Source organism: Protopterus annectens, chromosome 15.part0 (assembly GCF_019279795.1).
Source record: "Protopterus annectens isolate FY-2018-M chromosome 15.part0, PAN1.0, whole genome shotgun sequence".
Taxonomy (NCBI): domain Eukaryota; kingdom Metazoa; phylum Chordata; order Ceratodontiformes; family Protopteridae; genus Protopterus; species Protopterus annectens.
In genome coordinates this window covers 239,276,253-239,295,943 of record NC_056749.1, presented here as the reverse complement: position 1 = coordinate 239,295,943, position 19,691 = coordinate 239,276,253, and the positions used below count along the sequence as shown (strand labels likewise).

The 19,691-nt window shown below is 37.0% G+C and overlaps 1 protein-coding gene across 1 annotated transcript in view; it reads left to right on the top strand.

Annotated features, from left to right (window-relative positions):
- KLHL4 (kelch like family member 4) overlaps window positions 1-19,691 on the top strand; it is a 1,295,922-nt gene that overhangs the window by 1,139,460 nt on the left and 136,771 nt on the right. The window contains exon 9 of the mRNA XM_044056990.1: window positions 8,233-8,445. Coding sequence (XP_043912925.1) covers window positions 8,233-8,445 — 213 coding nt within the window. The remainder of the gene's footprint in view (window positions 1-8,232; window positions 8,446-19,691) is intronic.

Here is a 19,691-nt window from a genome sequence, read left to right as displayed (position 1 = left end):
CAAAACACACCTCAGCTCTGCTGTCAGTACTAACGGCACACAGATGCCCTGAAGTTGCATTGGTAAATTTGCATGACCTGCACTTCCTGCTGCAGTGTCTGATGGAAACTACAGTGATGTCACAAACAGACTACAATGACATAATGAGATGCCATTGAGAAATGTTTCCAGAAAAGTATAACAAGCCAACTGCAATTATATAGTCCACTCCTACTTGTATATCTGCCCATCTCAGTGTGCGGTGGTGCACAGATTTATTTATTCATTCAGTCATTCTTTTCAGACATGACCTAGGTGCCAAGGCACAAAGTAACAGTTGTGAAGAGACAAAGCAAATGAAATAACAGCTGTCAGGATCACACCTATGACAAATATCAATGTTGATATATATTAGAATAGTTAAGAACTAGTTTTGTAGGAGCTGAAATTGAACAAATAGCAAAGATAGCTTCATTTCACAGTGGTATGTAAAATATTTTCACAAAAGTTGGCACCTTATCCACAATATTTTTGCATAAATCTACATTCAGAGAAACTGAGAGCTGTTAAGTGTTACATTCAGATTCTGAAGTAGTGATAACTTTCACTCTTCAACCTCTATAGTGCATGGGGCACATGACCACCATCTACCACAAGTGTGTGTGTGTGTGTGTGTGTGTGTGTGTGTGTGTGTGTGTGTGTGTGCGTGTGAGTATTCATGTGTGCATGCATGATGCAAGTGTTACACTCAGATTCTGAAGTACAATAATAGCTCTACCTCTTCAACCTCTATAGTGCATGGGACACATGACCAACAGCTACCACCAGTGTGTGTGTTTCTCTCTCTCTCTATATAATCCAAGTGGTTTTCCATTCCACTTCCCCAACTGTATACAGCAATCTACAGTGCAGGACACAGACTGCTACGCTTTGTGCCCTTTAATGCAAAACTCTCTCTCACCACCTCCCAAAGAGCAGCACTATATGTCCTATCAAGACAAGGAACAGAGAGGCTTCATTTCTGTACATCCTCTACTGTCAATGTCCTACTCCCAGCATTGGTTCTGTGTGCCCTAGCAATGATCTATCGATGCGTGAGACTATACATTTCAGTGTTGCACAACTCTTCACAGCAATGCAAAGGGCCTACAGTTCACTGTATGTTCTGCTGCACATTACATCTACAGGTCCTACATGTTCTGGAACAAATGCACAGCATTCAGTGCACCATTACAATGTACAGAACTCTGCATCCTTACTCTGAACACACTGCATGTCAGTCACCAGTCCACTGAGTGCAGGCCAGCTTGCAACAAGTCATCTGTCAGCACAACAGCTGACAGACCACTTGTCCTGTGTCCAACATGCAGAGAGGTGGGTGCCTCTGAAGACATCTATTTAATACATGTTATTTTGTTAGACGTTATGGACCTACAGGTTGTATATGATATGCCACCAACCTTACACACATTTAGTTTTAAAAAGCCTAATGAGAGAACTTAGTGGATGCACTTTTCACAACTGCTGAAGTGAAAGTGTCTGCAATGTTGTTGTGTCTTTCGGCTTTTCCCGGTTAGGGGTTGCCACAGCGGAACTCCGGTCCGCTAATGATTGGCAGTAGATTTTTACGTACCGAGTTACCGGCTCTGATGCACAACCTTCAACGAAGGCACGCCCATTCACGCACGTCTCCACACAGAAGACGCTCTAACTGAGAATCGAACAGGACAACATCTTACTGTGAGGTGACAACGCTACCGCAGCAAGTGTCTGCAATACTAGCCTTAATTTCAGACATACTAAGATAATCCTTCTCGGTAAGGTACAGTAATCTACGAATTGACAAAAGTCTGTTTTGTTCACTACCATTTAAGATTTCAGGAGTTAACTTCTTTACAAATTAACACAATACTGTACAGAACTAGAATCTAGAAAGGATATGATGAAATTCCTGCTACATTTTAAATGCTACATGGTATTGGTGGTAAACCTATAGATTACCATTAATCACTGCACTGCCTCTGAAGGAGCTGTTGGTGGATTTAAACATTCATTTTTATCACCATACTTTTCTGGACGATACAAAGGAATTATCTGCAGTTTGGTAGCTTAAACCTGTATAAGAATAGGGGTTTCTTGCTTATTTGGATGGCTACTTTGTGGACCCTCTGCTGTTGATATTATATGCCAATATAGTCCTGTGGCGATAATGTTTAGTTCCCAGTAGTTTTCATCTTTGTATTACTTTACATATATCCACAGTAGTAATAAATGTAATATATGAAAGCTACTATCCTTTAGAAAAAGATGTTGGATACTTAAGTACTTACAAGGAAAAAAACATACCAGGGTATTCATAAACACAGTGCACAGTTGTGTAAATGCAGTCTCTGCACACTATGTTCAGCATGTCACTGCTTATAATTCATATCCATGGATCATGACAGCGAATAATGACATACAGAAGCTGGCCTGCTTCAGTAAATGGCATATAGGTGTGCATAGTATATAGTGGAGTATTATACGCACTGGTAATCCTGATGGGGGAATGCACTGTATACCATGACAGCTCTATATAGTACAGCCAGGAACGGCTAGTTACTAAATTATAATATACCTTTGTAAATAAATACCCAAGGTATATTATTTGTTACACCGTGACAGCGCTGCATAACACAGCCAGTAATAGATACTATGGTGTAATATAACTTATTATAGATTACTAAATTACTGTTCCCAGTTGCTCTGATCTTGGCAACCCTGGAACATATAATAATTGCTGGAGTATATAGACTATCAAAGTCAAGTGCTGATGACCTAGAGGAATTCATACATTTCTTGCATGAAACACGGGAAGGAAGAATAATAGTGTTTGGGGACTTAAATTTACCAGAAATAGACTGAAATAATATTATCTGCGGTGGTGGTGCTGCGGTAGCATTGTCGCCTCACAGTAAGACGTTGTCCTGTTCGATTCTCAGCCAGAGCGTCTTCTGTGTGGAGACATGCATGAATGGGTGTACCTTCATTGAAGGTTGTGCATTAGGGCTGGCAACTCGGCACGTAGAAATCTACTGCCAATCATTAGCGGACCGGAGTTCCGCTGTGGCAACCCCTAAGCGGGAAAAGCCGAAAGAAACAACAAGACTGAAATAATATTGTTTTAACAGCATTAATAAGGAAATTATTCACAACATATGTTCAGAAACAACAAACTGCTTCAGATTGTAAAAAACTACCAGGGAACAGGACATACTAGACATCGTTTGTGTTCCTAAAGAAATTACTGCTACTTCATGTCAAGTTTTACCACAGTTGATATGCAGTGATCATGAGGTTATGAAGGCCAATTTCTTGCTAGATAATTCTGCCAATCCAAAATCTAAATCCATGCACAGAAGATTAATTACAGATTATATGGAAGCAAAACAGTTACTATGTAAAACTAATTGTAGCAATGCGTTCAGTGAAAAAACTGCAGAAGGAATGTGGAAAGTTTTGAAAGAGAAATCATTTGAGTGCAAAAATAAAAAAAAAATGTTTAACATCATTTGTGTGACCCTGTCATTACAATGTCAGGGAGATATATTTTCATAAGAACAAGATACCTGATTAAGGTGAGAGACAAAAAGAAATATAAGAAGTGGAAAAAAAATTAAACTTAGTATGAGACAACATAAAGAAAAAATATATAAAGATATTGAGCATAATAAGAATGCATTTTATAATGCATTTTATAGATACATAAGATGTGGAAGGACTAAAGACTTACAAATTGATATAGTGTGTGTAGATTCTAAAATTTATTGTCAGACACAATAGATTATAGATATGTTTACAAAATCTTATGCAAAAGAGTTTGGCTGTACAGAAGTTATGATAAGATGCCCCAGTGGCATCCATTTAACCTCAGATACTGAAATCAAATTAGATTATATTGAAAAAGAACTGTGTAAACTCGATCAAAACAAAGCAAAGGGAGGAGGCAGAATAAGTAAAAATGACCCGAGATCACTTCAGCAAGAACGTTTAATGCCATTATATCTATTATTTACTAGGTTGTATAAATATGAGGAAATTCCTTTAAGGGAAAGGGGAGTGGGACAAACCCAGAGTCGTACAGGCCTTTAAGTTTAATTTCATATTGTAGAAAATAATGGAAAAAGTGATATTGGATAAGTAATCGTCAGGATTGGAAAGGATGAGAACTGAAACCATATATCAGCATGCATATGTTAAAAATCGATCTATTACCACCTGTAACATGATGTTCTATAACAATATAATAAAAGCTATGACTGAAAAATTGTGCTGTGATGTAATTTATATTGACAACTTCAGCACTTGACAGGGTCACACAAAACACTGATAAATAAATTAGAACAGCTAGGAATTGATGTACTCTTGATAAGATGGACAGCTGCATAGCTTACAAGTAGGACATGGCAAGTATCACACAGCAATTGGACAGGTGAAATTCATGGTTATAATAAGGGTGTCCCACACGGCTCTGTCCTAGGCCCTCACTTGTTTAGATTGTATCTTTCAGATTAATCATCTTCATCTGAGGTATTCTACAGTCTGTATGCAGATGACTTAAAATTGGGTAAACTGATTACATGTGTTACAGATAAGGCATGTCTGTGAAAGAACTCGCCATTTGACACCAGGAGAATAACATGCTGATAAATACATCAAAAACTGAGCATATGAGATTTTGGAAGACACAAATTGAAAGGTGAATATTTAAGACAACACACAGTGATTGAAACTGTAGATTCATTTAAAGACCTGGGTATATGGGTAGATCCAGCTTTGAGTTTTTCTAATCATTATCAACCAATCGGTTAATGATGGTTATAGAACTATAGGTTATATAAAAAAAGATTTATAAAGTGTAGGCAATCAAAAATTATGAAGTCATTGTTAATTATATTAGACCCAAACCTGAGTATGGAATAACAATATGGAACCCTTATAAGAAAACAAACATGAATAAACTGAAAGGGTACAACAGAATGTATCGAGGGCATCCACGGATGTGAAAATTTAAATTATGAAAGACTAAAATATCTGAACTTATATAGTGCCTCATATAAATATTTAAGAGATCGAGGAGATCTTTTTCAGGTGTATGACAACTACCTTTGGGAGTGTTTGGGGTTATCAAAAAGTAATTGAGAATCATCAAGCAACCTATGTAGAAGATTCTATAGGAATAAGACGTGTACTAGTTGGTTCTGTGAAAGAGCAACTGATGCATGGAATGGATTACCAAATTAGATTAGAGCAAGTAATAGTTTAGATATTTTTAAGAGCAGCCTGGGGATTTATTATGAGAACAGCTCCTTTGGTATATTGGCAGGCTAGAAGGGCATTAATGCCCTGCTTGAAATATTTGTATGTATACAATGTATGTATCATTCCTAAGAGCGATTCACGAAACAAGTTTTGCTTTTTTAGGCATAGTTTGGGTCATTACTATTTTATGGCATTGTGGAGATCTGATGCTGATGAACCTCTGCTCCCACTGGCATCACTGTGGTGGGGGAGGGGAAAGGTATGGGTGCAAAAGTAGTGTTAACTGCAAAATAAAGACCTGAACCGACGGTAGGATTTTACTAACCTGCAAAGGAGTTTTATTTATTTTATATTTTATTTTTTGCTGTTCACCAATGTATCCTGAGCAACATGTCAGCAGGGAAGGGGGATTGCTTCACTGAAAAGTGTAACATCATCTGACTCTCAGCACGTTAGAATCCTATATAGATTTTTTGCAGGTAGTGTTGTGTTTGTGAAGATGGCATGGAGGTCATTTACAGGTGTGCTCTGTACATGGACTACTATGGCTTCATAATGGGGTAAGAGTGCATGCAAGGTCTTATCCTACTCTATACCTTTTTCTATGAATCACATAGAACTCTTGCATTCCATTCTACAGCATACCAGCCCTCTCTCATCAGAGCACAAAGTTTGAGTACCACCCATATGCTTCAGTCATCTTTCCGATTATGTGCCTTATTTATGATTGTAGTTTAGAAAACAGTATTAAATGTTACTTTAAGAGTGTCATTTCCAAAACTAGTAGAAAGGATAACAGCAACTCAGCACCTGTTGTAAATGTGCAGATGTTCTCAGCTCATCCATAACAGTGTGGTTTGGATCTCTGTCTAATCATGACAAAAACAGGTTACATTGAATTGTCAGGTCTGCCGAAAATATTATTGGTGCTAGTTTGCCCTCCTTACAGGACCTGTGCTATTCATGAAAATGGCAGGAAAGATCATTACTAATTCTTCACATCCAGGCCATGTTTTTGAACTATTACCATTTCATTACCATTATTATTATTGCCAGGCGTTCTAGATTAATACACACCAAAACAAGCAGATATAAGAACAGTTGTTTCCCACAGGCCATCAAGTTCATAAACAGTTAACTCAGCTTATTAGAGTGGGGTATTCTTTTTCCCAAGCCTCCAAGGATTCTGCAGTATTGTTTACATATTAATACTCGTTTATTTCAGTATTTCTTGCACTGAATTGCACTTTGCACCTTGTATGTATATGTATATTTACTTTTTTGTCTTGTTCTTAATAGTTGCATGTATGTCATTTATCTTGTTCTTAATAGTTGTATGTATGATATTTATGTAATTCATACTTGGAGAGTCACTGAAACTGGAGTCAAATTCCTTTCAAGCGTGCATACTTGGCCAATAAATGTGATTCTGATTCTGATGTAAAAAGGTACAATCCTTCCGTCATCATGTGTTCCTGCTTGGTCTCATCAGTGCAGAAGTTTGCATTCAAGCATGCTGTGTAACTGTTGCAGGATTAGAGGAAGATAGGTAAACAAAATATACCATCTGACACTGGAATCAGTCTCATCAAACCCATTGCAGCATTCTGCTATGCCATCACCTGTCTGTTAGGACTCATTTAACTGAAAGAAAAATATGCTTCATGACAGTAATAAAACCATGATGGATGAGCGATGAAAAATCATTTTTATGAGATTGTTGTTAAAGTGACTGGCAAGCTCTGCTAAATTGTTTTGGAATGCATGGTCAACAGAAGAAAATAAAGGTCTTGATTTTCTAATATTTTGCTAATGCAGTAAAACACAAACTGATCCATTCTTCAGTACTGTGACACTTTCCTAGAGTTCCACCAGACACATTGTAGAGAATACAAACATTCCCTTACCTATTGTTCTGGAGGTTGTCTTTTTATTATTTAATTTCCAGTAACATGTTCTAGTCTTACACTGGTCAAAATTTATTACTTAGTGGTACCTTCTATCAGCCCTTTCACTGTCACTGTTAACAGTGCTATTTCCATAACAGTCCCACACACACACATATATAACATACATACATATATATATATATATATATATATATATATATATATATATATATATACACACACACACACACAAAATTACTTCATGTGCACTGCCATAAAAGTTAATTAATCTGCAAAAACCCTCTGCTTTCTGTCACAGCCTGGCACCACATTGAATTTGTTTATCTAACATTTGCGGAACATTAGAAATGCATCAACTTATACAAGTTCGCACTTATTCTGGAAACAGACCACGGAGGTAAATGACTGTACAGGTTGCCAGCATGGTCAGGCATATCTGTCCCTGACACACTGATATATTAGTCTATTAGCCACACTGGCTAACTGAGCATCTTCTGACCAGGTGCTTTTCAAGCAGCTGTGAACTTCACAGCTCAGTGCCCAGGTGATCCAACATTATTAAAACATTTATCATTTTGAGCATCCTTTAAACCTAGCTTTGGCATAATTTCTGTTCTGCTCTCTCCTTGACTCAGTCATATGCTGCATAACCTGCCCTTAACGGATACTTATCATAACTCACAAAGTGAGCTGCATTAAGATATGTATATTGTTACTGTGAAATTGTTTGCAAATGCACAATGTGTTGTTATTGTATGCGTATTTCCTCCAAAAGCAAGCCTCAATTCTTTTTATGCACAATGCCTGTTCGACTAAGTTGATAGTAAAAGAAATAAGAAGTAAAGGAGCATCTCAACTGGTAGATTCAGAATGACTGCTCCTGTGGAAAATTACTCTTTGTATCAAAAAAAAACTGAGAACTGAGGAACAAATAATGTCTTATATAATTAAAATAGCTAGCCAACAGGCAAATCTTTTGCCTAACTCATATTTTTATTTTAAAGTAACTTATCCCTCCCTGTCATTCTCTGTCATACTAAAGATTATACGCCGTTGGTGGAAGAGATGGAAGCTCATGTTTACGATCTGTGGAGTGTTTCGACCCACATACTAATAAGTGGAGTACATGTGCACCGATGTCGAAAAGAAGAGGTGGAGTGGGAGTCGTAACATACAATGGTTTCTTATATGCCATGGGAGGACACGATGCACCTGCTTCAAACCACTGCTCTCGGCTTTCAGACTGTGTCGAAAGGTACGGATACCAGTATGCTAATTCACAATGGTCTAGCATCTTTCTTACCACATTTGTGTCTTTCTGTGATTGTTCTGTTATAAAACGAAAAGGTACTACTGTTAAGCTTCCAGCAGTCCTGCTACTAAACTGTTCTTGTGCCTTCATCAGTTCATTTCCCGCAGCAGCTTAGTTGGCAAACTTAATATGAAACTATGTATGTAATATACTTAAACTTTACTAAATGGTTATCATATAGTTAAACTGTTGTTTAACAATCTTTTTTTTTTTTTTGCTCTCCACTACTACTGTCAACTTATTGTGCCAGACTGGTACCCAAATATCTGAAATCATAATCATGTGTAATATGTGAACTTGGAAGGAAGGAACTGTCAATGGAAGCTGTTATTTAACAATACGGAAATTATATGTGGCCTGTGTATGCAGAGCATGGCAATCATGATCTGTAGGTCTGAAAGACAGCGCCAAACAACAAAGTCATTGCATAAATCCTGAAGATGCTATGCTGACACACAAAACCATAGCTTAAAAAAAAAGTTCTAAACTGTAGCAAGCAGCTGCTACAGATGATACCTCACAAAGAGCACTACTGCACTTCAGTTATGAATGCAAACACAATACCGGCATTTGTTTTCAAATGCCAGTAAGAGCAAACAGCGTTTGCCAATCACACCTTCTTCACACTTTGTACCCAGGGTGGCTGCCCCTTTCTGCCACCCTAACTACACTACTGCAGACACATACATTAAACATTTCAAAACAATCAATATGTTATTTCTGAAAAGCATTTGAGGAGGGCCACTTCATTCAACCAGAAAACAAACAAACTAATAAATAAATGCATACTAAAATAAAAACCTGCTAGCTGAAAACATAATTTGATATAAAAAACATTTAGTGCAATGAAACAAAAATGTATAGCAAACAGGATATAAAATCAGTTGACTTTATTCAAGCCTGAAATGTTTCAGGAGTTCATTATATCAGTCAGTTGCCACATGGTTATATGTTTGTTAACGTGAGGCTTAGTCACAGTAATAGTCATGAGTTGAATAATAGCACCTTCCTTCCAAGTTCATGAGTTATACACAAATGTGATTTCAGATATTCATGCACCTAATCTCTTGTGTACAACATGCCATCTTCTGGAATAGTGATAGAGGCAGCTTTGTTGATGGTGAAGGACAGTGATGCTGCAAGCAAAGTTTGACAGCAGGTGTTAGCCCACTGTAAATTAGATGAGCAAAACACAGGTGATATCTAATAAAATGTTAGGGAGTGTAAGTATTTTAACATAGGAGGAGTTGTGCGATGTTACATTAAACTGAAATTCTAAGGCTTAATTTACTGTCCTCTCAACCAACCTTCACACTGAGTGTATTATGTTAACTTTGATTGAGAAAGATTAACTTTCACAAAAAATTGACCACTGTAGTGCAAGTATATATATAAATATATTTTTATTAAGACTGCAGATCTTGTGAGCCTGTTCATATAAAACCAAGAAAAGGTGAATTCATCAATAACACCGGCCACAAACGATAAGAAACTTCTGAGGATTAATGTATGCAATTATTAAAAGCAGAAACTGATAATTTCAACTACTCTGGTTCTTTATTGGTTTGCAGCAGTAAAACAAAAAATAAAATGAAAAGTGCTGAATATGAATATTTAATTGCCGAAGTGCAACAGAAGGTAAAAAAAAACATATAAATTCCAGAAACACAAAACACTCCACAGGATAAATGCCTCACTGCTAGTAGAGGAAGTATAATAAACGCCAAACAGAATCAAGCAGCAGAGGCAACCATGTATCATCAGAAACGCCAAAAACTCACTTTTAGAATAGGTTAAGTCTTTTATTGTGCACACTGGTAAGCGCTTTCACTATTCGCTTCATCAGACCATTAAAGAAACCTCATAAAATAAAAGTGCTCTCTGTTATACTAGCAGACAACCATTCAGAACACTCATACTATTATCCAATAAGTCTGTTAAAGATATAGCACTTAAATAATATGTTAACATTCATTATAAAAAATGCATATGCTGGCATTAATTTATTTTATTTATTTATTTTACATTTGTTGACCAGGCTAGTCTAACTGGATATATTTCCATTTTCAGTAGAGGCCCGGGGAGAAAAGCTCCAGTAGTAGACAAATTGATTATAAACTTTGAAATAAAAATACACGTGATGCAAATCATGGTTGATGCATAGTAAATGAAAGTAGTTAAGTAAGGATACTAGAAGAAGTAAATACAAAAATGGAGATAAAAGATGACATGTACATTAAATATAAAAGTTACAAATATTATGTGCTAAATTAATTACACAAAAAAGTGAGAAAAGGGTCTGAACAAATAATGAAAATAAGAGTGTTTTGTGATTAACAACAGTACAAAGTCCAGCAGTCTGTTCCATTGTGTTCACCAGTTCATTTCTGCTTCAAAAAGTATGCAAAGTGTTTGCAATATGTAGAAAGAGGCGCAAATAAAAATTAGCAAAACCAGATGGTTAGTCAGGGTTATAAGTTAGTAAAAGTAGGGTTATAAGGTAGAAAAAGCAGAAGGTTAGTCAGGGTTACTGCAGGGGCATAACCAGTGTGTTTTAAGGTGTTTTTTGAGGTTTTGTTTAAAGAGAGACAAGGAAGCAAGTGATGTAAGATCGTTGGGGAGCAGGTTCCAGTTTTTTCCCACTGCATTAGAAAACAGGGAATCACCAGCTGTGTTGTTAGTCTTGGTTATGTTAGCTAGAAGTTTACTAGAAGAGCGTAGGGAGTTTAGATTTTTATAAGGGATTATGAGATTGGATAGTACAGGAGTGCTATTAGGTTGATAAAATATCTTATGGACAATGGCTAGTTGGGAGATATTCAGATGGTTTTCAAGTTCAATCCAGCCTAGCTGCATTAGATTTAAACAGTGGTGAGTTCTAAAGGGATTGCCAGTGGCAAATCTGGCGATGCTGTTGTAGGCATGTGCTAGTTTGACAAGATTATTTTTTTTGAGGTTAGTGTATATGGGACAGGCATATAGCAGTGTTGAAATTAAATGGGAGTGTACAATTTTGGTTCTGGCTATTGGAGTTAGGAAACTTTTGATTCGATATAAGGAGCCTATTTTTCTGTTGACAGTTTTTATGGTATTATTTATGTGGATATCAAACGCAAGATTATTGTCAATAGTTATTCCTAACAACTTGGTGGTAGAGTCGGGGTATATGGTAGTGTGATTATTGGAGATGATAGAGAAATCTATAGGGGGGACTTGCTAGTGGGTGTAAAGAGAAGGAGCTTGGTTTTTTTAGCATTAAGAAGGAGGCAATGTTTTGTAAACCATGTTTCAACAGTATTGAAAACATTTTGAGTCAGAGACTGTAGCTCAGATGTGGAACTAGCTGAGCATATTAATGTTGAATCATCTGCATATTGAATGCAGGTGGCTTGTGGGATTGCTACATGGAGGTCGTTGATAAAAAGGGAAAAAAGAAGTGGGCCTAGAATGGACCCTTGAGGGACTCCAAGGGAGACTGGTAGAAGGGATGATATATTATTTTCCCAGAGAACTGCTTGCTGTCTATTGGTTAGGTAGGACATGAACCATTTAATAGCCAGAGAGTCAACGGAATAGGATTCAAGAATGTTGATAAGAAGGGTATGGTTTACCATGTCAAAAGCTTTTGAGAGGTCAATAAAGAGTGCAGATGAGGGGTTATTGTTGTTTCGATTTCTATTTATGACATCTGTAAAGGATAACAAGGCAGTAGTGGTGCTATGTGCTGGCCTAAAACCATGCTGGCACTTAGCTATTGTGTTATTTTGAGTTAAATGGTTTAAAAGTTGCTGGTGAACACATTTTTCCATGATTTTTGCTAAGGGTGATAAAAGAGCTATTGGTCGGTAGTTAGAATCATCATTTGAGTTACCACCTTTGTGAAGGGGGATAATGTGGGAGATTTTCCAGATGTCTGGAACTTTTCCCTCTTTAATGGTTCTATTTATGAGGATGGATATGGGATAGGAAATTACTTTGGCTGCTTTTTGGAGGTATTCAGAAGGTAGCTGGTCGGCAGAAGGAGTACATGGCTTAAGTTTTTGAATGAGTTTGTAGATGAGAGTGGTAGAGATTGGTTGCATATAAAATGCTGGTAGAGTGCTAGGTGAGGTGGTGGGTAGGCTTGAGTTGTCTGGAGTAAGTTGACTAGCTAGTCCTTGTATGGTATCTGTGAAGAAGGAGTTGAAGGCATTGGCAGTTTGAAGGGGGGTATCAGGGTCTGCCTGAAGTGGGGTAGGAGTACGAGAGTGCCCTGGGGAAAGGAGTTTATTGATACTAGACCAGAACCTCTGGGGGTTATTTTGGTGATTTTGCTGTAGTTTGTAGTAGTAGTTCTTTTTATCCAAGAGTATTCCCTTTTTTGTACTATTTCTTAGTTGCTTAAAAATTTGTTGATCAGAAATATTTTTGTTAGCTCTCCACTTAGCCCAGGATTTATTCCTAAGTAAGATTTTTTGTCTGGTTTCTTTGGAAAGCCAGGGGGCTGATTTGGCCTTAATTCTGATGGACCTTTATATATATATATATATATATATATAAATGTTTACTTTGTATTCTACATGTAAATGCTTAAAGAAAAAAAAAATATATATATATATCGAAATGTATTTCCCAAATAAAATTTTAGGAACATTTAACAGCATCACAAGATAGCAGATAAATAATGAACTTATATTATGTGGGTTCAACTAAATATTAGAGAACGATTATAATATAAGGAGCAGGAGCCCTAACTAACAAACAATCTTCTAGACTTCAAAGAGGCTCTCTCACTGAAGCCTCTACCTCGATCTGCTCTTAGCCTTAGAATCCAACCCAGCTCCCTCTTCTCAGTACCATTCCTTATGTCATCTTCACGTGCAATAGGTAGGATGACATCTATGACCATAAATCTAAAATTGTGATCTTCTCCTGCTGTCATCACATGTTTTGCTAGAGCATTATTAGGTGACCCCTGATACCATACAAGTGTTCTCTTACCCTGTTTCTAAATATCCGTTGGTCTTCCCAACATAAAATGATCTGCAGGTATCACACACTGCAAGATAAACTACATGCAGGGAGCTGCAATCCGCAGAGGCATTAAATCTAAAATCCTACCCTTTGTCAGGGTGCACAAATCTACCACTTGAATCTATACATCCACAAAAATTGCATTGCCCACAAGGGAAAGTACCCGAAACCTGCTCATGTCCAAAATCATGCCTATCAAGGGGGTGGCAAAGAATTTTCTTTAAGTTAGGCTTGTTTTTAAACCTAAACTTCGGTTTATCACCCACAATCTCCTTAATATCAGGCTTAGTGGTAAGCACCCCCCAATGTCTACTGATTATATCATAGACCATCCTGTTGTCAGTGATAAAACACATTGGTATCCTAATCTCAGAAGAGCAGGTTGTAGGGGCATTACGTGCATCATCCTCAGTACAATTGGAGAAATATGGGCTGGCTGTCCCTCATCTGAGTGAGTCCAGTTCAAATAACTCTTCATTAATTTCCTCATTATTATATCCTCGCTCCACAAATCTTTCCTTCAAAACTTTCAACTCGGATTCAAGCCCTGTATCTGATGCAGTCAGCCGGGACACTCGCGTTCCTTGCCCTTTGATTATGTTTCTAAATATGTAGTGAAGATGCATAGTCTGTGTAGAAGAGTATTCCTATGACACTTTTTTCCTGAAGACCCCCAGTGTTAATGAGTCCACTTTCCAGCATATATATCCAACTATTCTATCCTGTACAAAGAAAATGTCATAGTAAACTTTAGATAGTCAATCATATTGTTCATTTCTATAACAAACATCTTCAGTTTATCTATGTCTCCGACCCAAATGAAAAAAACATTGTCCACAAAATGACGGTAAAAGGGGATATATCTCTCTTGTAATCCTCCATCGAGAACAACTTGTCTTTCTCCCAAAGAGCCAGGAATATGTTGGCTTAGCTATTGGCACAAGAAGTGCCCATAGCTATGCCATCACGCTGAAGTACATAACCTGGTCAAAGAGAAAAATGATATTTTCTAGGACAACTTCCAGAAATAAGCAGATCAGATCTATATGTCATTCATCATATTCACTGCTTCTAATTAGATATTGTTTAACAGAACTAATCCCCGAATCATTGGGGATAACAGTGAATAGAGACTGTACATCTAAGGTTACGAAAAATGTACCTATGCCCAATTGTGGGTTGTTGGTAAAACTATAGAGGTCCAGTAGAAACTGGTATGTCTCAGGACCATGGGATTCAAGTCTAAAACTTGCCAAAGGAACATTTCTACATATATTGAAAAAGGTTAAGTACACCAGCCCCTACCTGAGACAATCGGTCTCATGGGGGGGGGGGGTTCTCTCCATTTTTGTGGATCTTGGGTAGGCCCTGTATAACTGTTATCATCGGGTGTTCTACTTCTAAAAATCTACATAATTCAGAGGTTATAGTATGCCTTTTAGCCATATCATCCAACATCCAATAAATCCTACACTTAAGGGCATTAATCTCTACATCACTAATCACACTGTAATATCTTGCATCACTAAGCATATTTCTCATAGAGCACTGATACCCTTCCTTGTCCATGATAGCCACTGGCCCACCCTATACTTTATATATATATATATATTTTTTTTTTTTTTTTTTTTTTTTTTTTTTAAGCATTTACATGTAGAATACAAAGTAAAAAATGCTATATATATATATATATATATATATATATATATATATATATATATATATATGTGTGTGTGTTTGTTTTAAGTTCGTATTTAATTTTGTAAAAGTTTTTTAATGCCAGCATATGCATTTTTTATAATGAACGTTAGCATATTATTTGAGTGCTATGTCTTTAACAGACTTCTTGGATAATGGTTTGAGTGTTCTGAATGGTTGTCTGGTAGTATAATAGAGAGCACTTTTATTTTATGAGGTTTCTTTAATGATCTGATAAAGCGAATAGTGAAAACGCTTACCAGTGTGCACAATAAAAGACAACCTATTCTAAAAGTTTTTGACATTTCTGATTATCATAAATTCATCAACATTTATTTATGTATTGACATATGATATAAAAACATAAAAATCTGATGAAGTGACTGTATTGTAGATTTGGTATAAAATATTACAAAATCTGAAATTTAAGATGCTGCATTCTCGATTTTTATGCTTGGAATTATGATTATGTTCAGTTTATATTTTCCAGACCTTTCATTGTTCAGCTCTTATTTGTCTCTCCTCAGAATAGAATAGTTAAAAATGTATGCCTTTTGGCCCAGGTGACCTGAGTTGGATTAATGGTGCAGACACATGACAGAGCTGGCCTGGGAGGATAGGACTGAGTAGCCACTGCTGGCTTGTCAGTCCTGGACAAGGGAAGGTTCTAGCTTGTCACTTGGGTAATACCCAATGGGAGCACTGGGTGTTGTGCCACAGAACTCATTAACACCATGCCTGTGTATGTAACCAAGTGAACATGCATCAGATAGTGAGTCTCATAAAACCACAGCAAGGGGGGGGGGGGTGCTCCACTAGGGAGGTATAGGTCGGTCCACAGGATGAGTAAGTTTGCCCACTCTCTACCACTTGACTTTCACTGTATTCCTGGCAGGAAAAAATGAGACCTGTTGTTCTCAGCTAGCCTGCGGATACTCAGCTGTTGCCTCGTGGATGAATGGACCTACTGGGTGCAGGTAGAGAGGCTATCTGGCCAACAGTCCTGCATAGGGAAAAATCTGTGCCTTTTGCTCTGAAATCAGCATCACTCAGGAAGTAGAAAATCTATTTTACTGGGTAGACAAGTAAATCTGGCTACATCTGAAAAAATGACCATTATCAAATTGCTGCAATTCTCAAAAGAATGACCATTGGTCAGATCATAGGTTTTCACAAACCTGTAATACTAGTGCTAATTCTCAGCAAGATATTCAGAAAGGAGGGCTCCTAATGTCACTCTGATGAATAATTAAAGTTCTTGATGAGTTTTGCCAAACCACATCTTGGCTTAATTGCAGCCACCCTCATTCAACATGTCAGTGTCACAAGGTGCTTGATGTTGCAGTGACATCAGGCTGGAGCCAGGGCCAAATGAACCATTCAGAATATGGTCCTATAAGTTATTTTATTCAAAGAACAAATCACAAATGTAGACGTAACAACATGTTGTGATGTACATAGTAGCTACAGTAATTACATAATGCTGTTTGCTGAACTCTGTGCACAAAACAATTGCACATAAGAAATGTCATCAGACAACTGAGTCGTATGGTGATTCACTGCTGCAGATTTCCCTGTGTGATGCTAAGAGCAGATATCATGGACCAAACAAGCTGTTTATGCTCTGCAGCATTTCTTTTTCTTGTTTTACTTTCTTTTTTTTAATGAATTACTATCATTCAGCTTGTTTTTTGATAAGCACAGTTCTCCTTTGCAACTAACTGTATGCTTTTCTAAATTCCACCACCATGTGCTTTAAAATTATGGTCAAAATACTGAAATCTGGGAAAGCTAAAAGACTGCATTTACCAAATTGTAGGAAAACACTGAACTACAACAGCTATAGTTTATCTCCGTATTTTCAGATTAATTAATGTAAAAAGCCATATCATATCATTATCTGTGACATTTTGTAGTTCCATTCAGTGTCTGATTTTACTTCCATTGTGTGAAATTATATTTATAACACAACTCTAAAGAAGGTGACAGTTTGTGAAGATAGGTCATGTACATGCCTTGCCAAACATCTGACCCCAAACATTCTTCATTGATCTGAGGAGCAGGGACTTGCTTTAACATAACTACATATGTGTGTGTGTGTGTGTGTGTGTGTGTGTGTGTGTGTGTGTGTGTGTGTGTGTGTGTGTGTGTGTGTGTGTGTGTGTGTGTGTGCGCGCTCGCATGTCTTGTGTTGTGCATTACTTAAATTTTTATCAGAACTGTGAAACATTCAAACTGTCTCACAGGTATACTAAACTATTGCATCTACCTTTGTCACAAGCTAGCAAAAACACAATAGCAGAGGAATGTTTTATGTTTCTCTATCAATTCTATTTAGTATTTTTTGTAATGTTTTAGCAATGACAGTAACTCCCCTGTACTACATGACAATCATGATCAGACAGACAGTAACAGCAAGGTAGTTCAGCAAATCCTAAAGGTGTTATGCTGAAACCTACAAGAAACAATATCCAAAATTACAATGCCACTATGGTTGCACAGTAATACCTTGAAAATTATAGAGTGATGCCATATAAAACAATAAAAAATGGGGTGTACTGTTTTGCCATTCAGTAACTGCATCTCTGGAAAGTATTACCAGGGAGGCCCTAGGAAGTCTCAGGTCTCATCAGCTTAAAGAGGTCCCATATGACATGTGTATTTAACTTGGCTATCACTTTATTTAACCAAGTGGTGCAGCAGTAGCGTTGTCACCTCACAGCAAGAGGATCTCTGGTTCGATTCTCAGCTCTGTGCGGAGTCTGCATGTCCTTCCTGTGTTCATGTGGGTTTTCTACGGGTACTCCAGTTTCCTCCCACTTTACAAAGACATGCGTCTGCAGCGTTTCTCCCTGGGCTTCTGCTGAAAATTGGCTTCTTTCGAAGTCTGACTTTCCCGCTAAACAAATGTAAAATAAATAACTGCTTATTTATTAGACCCACCGCATCTGGTTTTAGTTGGTTGCTTTGCCTCACTGCTTCATGTTTTATGACTTATTCCATGTTTGTCTGCACATTTATTTCCTTTTTTGCATTCTTATTTAGTCAGTAAGGAATAAAATAATCCTGAGTGTGTATTTGAAATATTAAGAGTAAACTCCATGGTTATCACCTCATAAATAACAGAGAGTAAAAGAAAGTATATGTCAGAACCAGAAGCTGCCCATCAAAAAATGCAGGAAACCTTGGGACCACTAACCCATTCAATAGCAACAGTCTGCTAAGAAGCAGCATCTGACAAGAAACCAAATCACATGAAGATGTACACAAAAGAGCAAAGCAGTACAAGGAAACAATTGCTTTAATCCATGATCCTGGACAGCCTGGCCATGATCTCAAGAAATAATGCTTTCAGTATTAAAAAAAAGTCTGCCACACAAAAGACTATGAAAAAATAAATAAATCCAAAAATGTAAACAACAGCTTATAAAGCATGCAATCAAAGCCAAGATGCATCAAAAGATACCAACCACCTTCTCAAACTGACTCCTACTTCAGGATAACAAACAGATTTCTCAATGTGTCATTATTACCCTTATCCTTAATCACAGTACGTTGTGTTCCAGTAAACAAGTGGAACATGGAGACTTGTGCTATAATTGTAATACTTAATAAATAAGCTGATTTTGCATTTAATAACAAAATAATTATTCAGTCCTCAGTATAAACGTTATCATTCTTCACTAAAAGTTAACAAGCTTTAATTAAATCAGTGTTCACTTCATTAAAATAAATACATCTATATAAATAACGCTAACTTTTAGAGATAAAACATGTTTGCCTTCAGTTATGATTTTATTAGTTCTATGTATGTGTATATATGTGTATATATATATATATATATATATATATATATATATATATATATATATATATGTGTGTGTGTGTGTGTGTGTGTGCACGCGAGAGTTAAAAATAATCAAAATACCCAAATGTCGACAACTGTAATGTCACAAAGAAAAAAAGGTCAACCAATCAATGTGCATGCTCCAAGAGATACCATCTGAGGATACAAGTTCCAAACTGTGTGCTTTTGCAGGAGGATCCACCCCACACCCCCTGCTACATACATATTCCAACTCCAACATGACAATTCAGGGAAAGATCATAATTCACCCCATCCCCATTGTACACTCTTGCTGTACTGTCAATAATATCTTTTGTCAACTAAATTTCATCAGCAAAACAGATGTCACCATTAAGCATGTTTGACTTAATTTGTAACTCTATATATGTATATAAGATTTGTTTCTTGACCAAATACTCAAGCAAGACAAGGCAAGACAAGGCAAGACAGATGGCCAACAGCTAAAACTCCAAAAATAAAAACTGTAAAAAATAAATAACACCAAATCTCAAACAAGGAACCACAGTTAAGAAGACATTATGAATCACTAAGTGCTTTCATGTTAGAAGTATCATCATCATCATCTTCTTCTTTCGGCTGCTCCCGTTAGAGGTCACCACAGCGGATCATC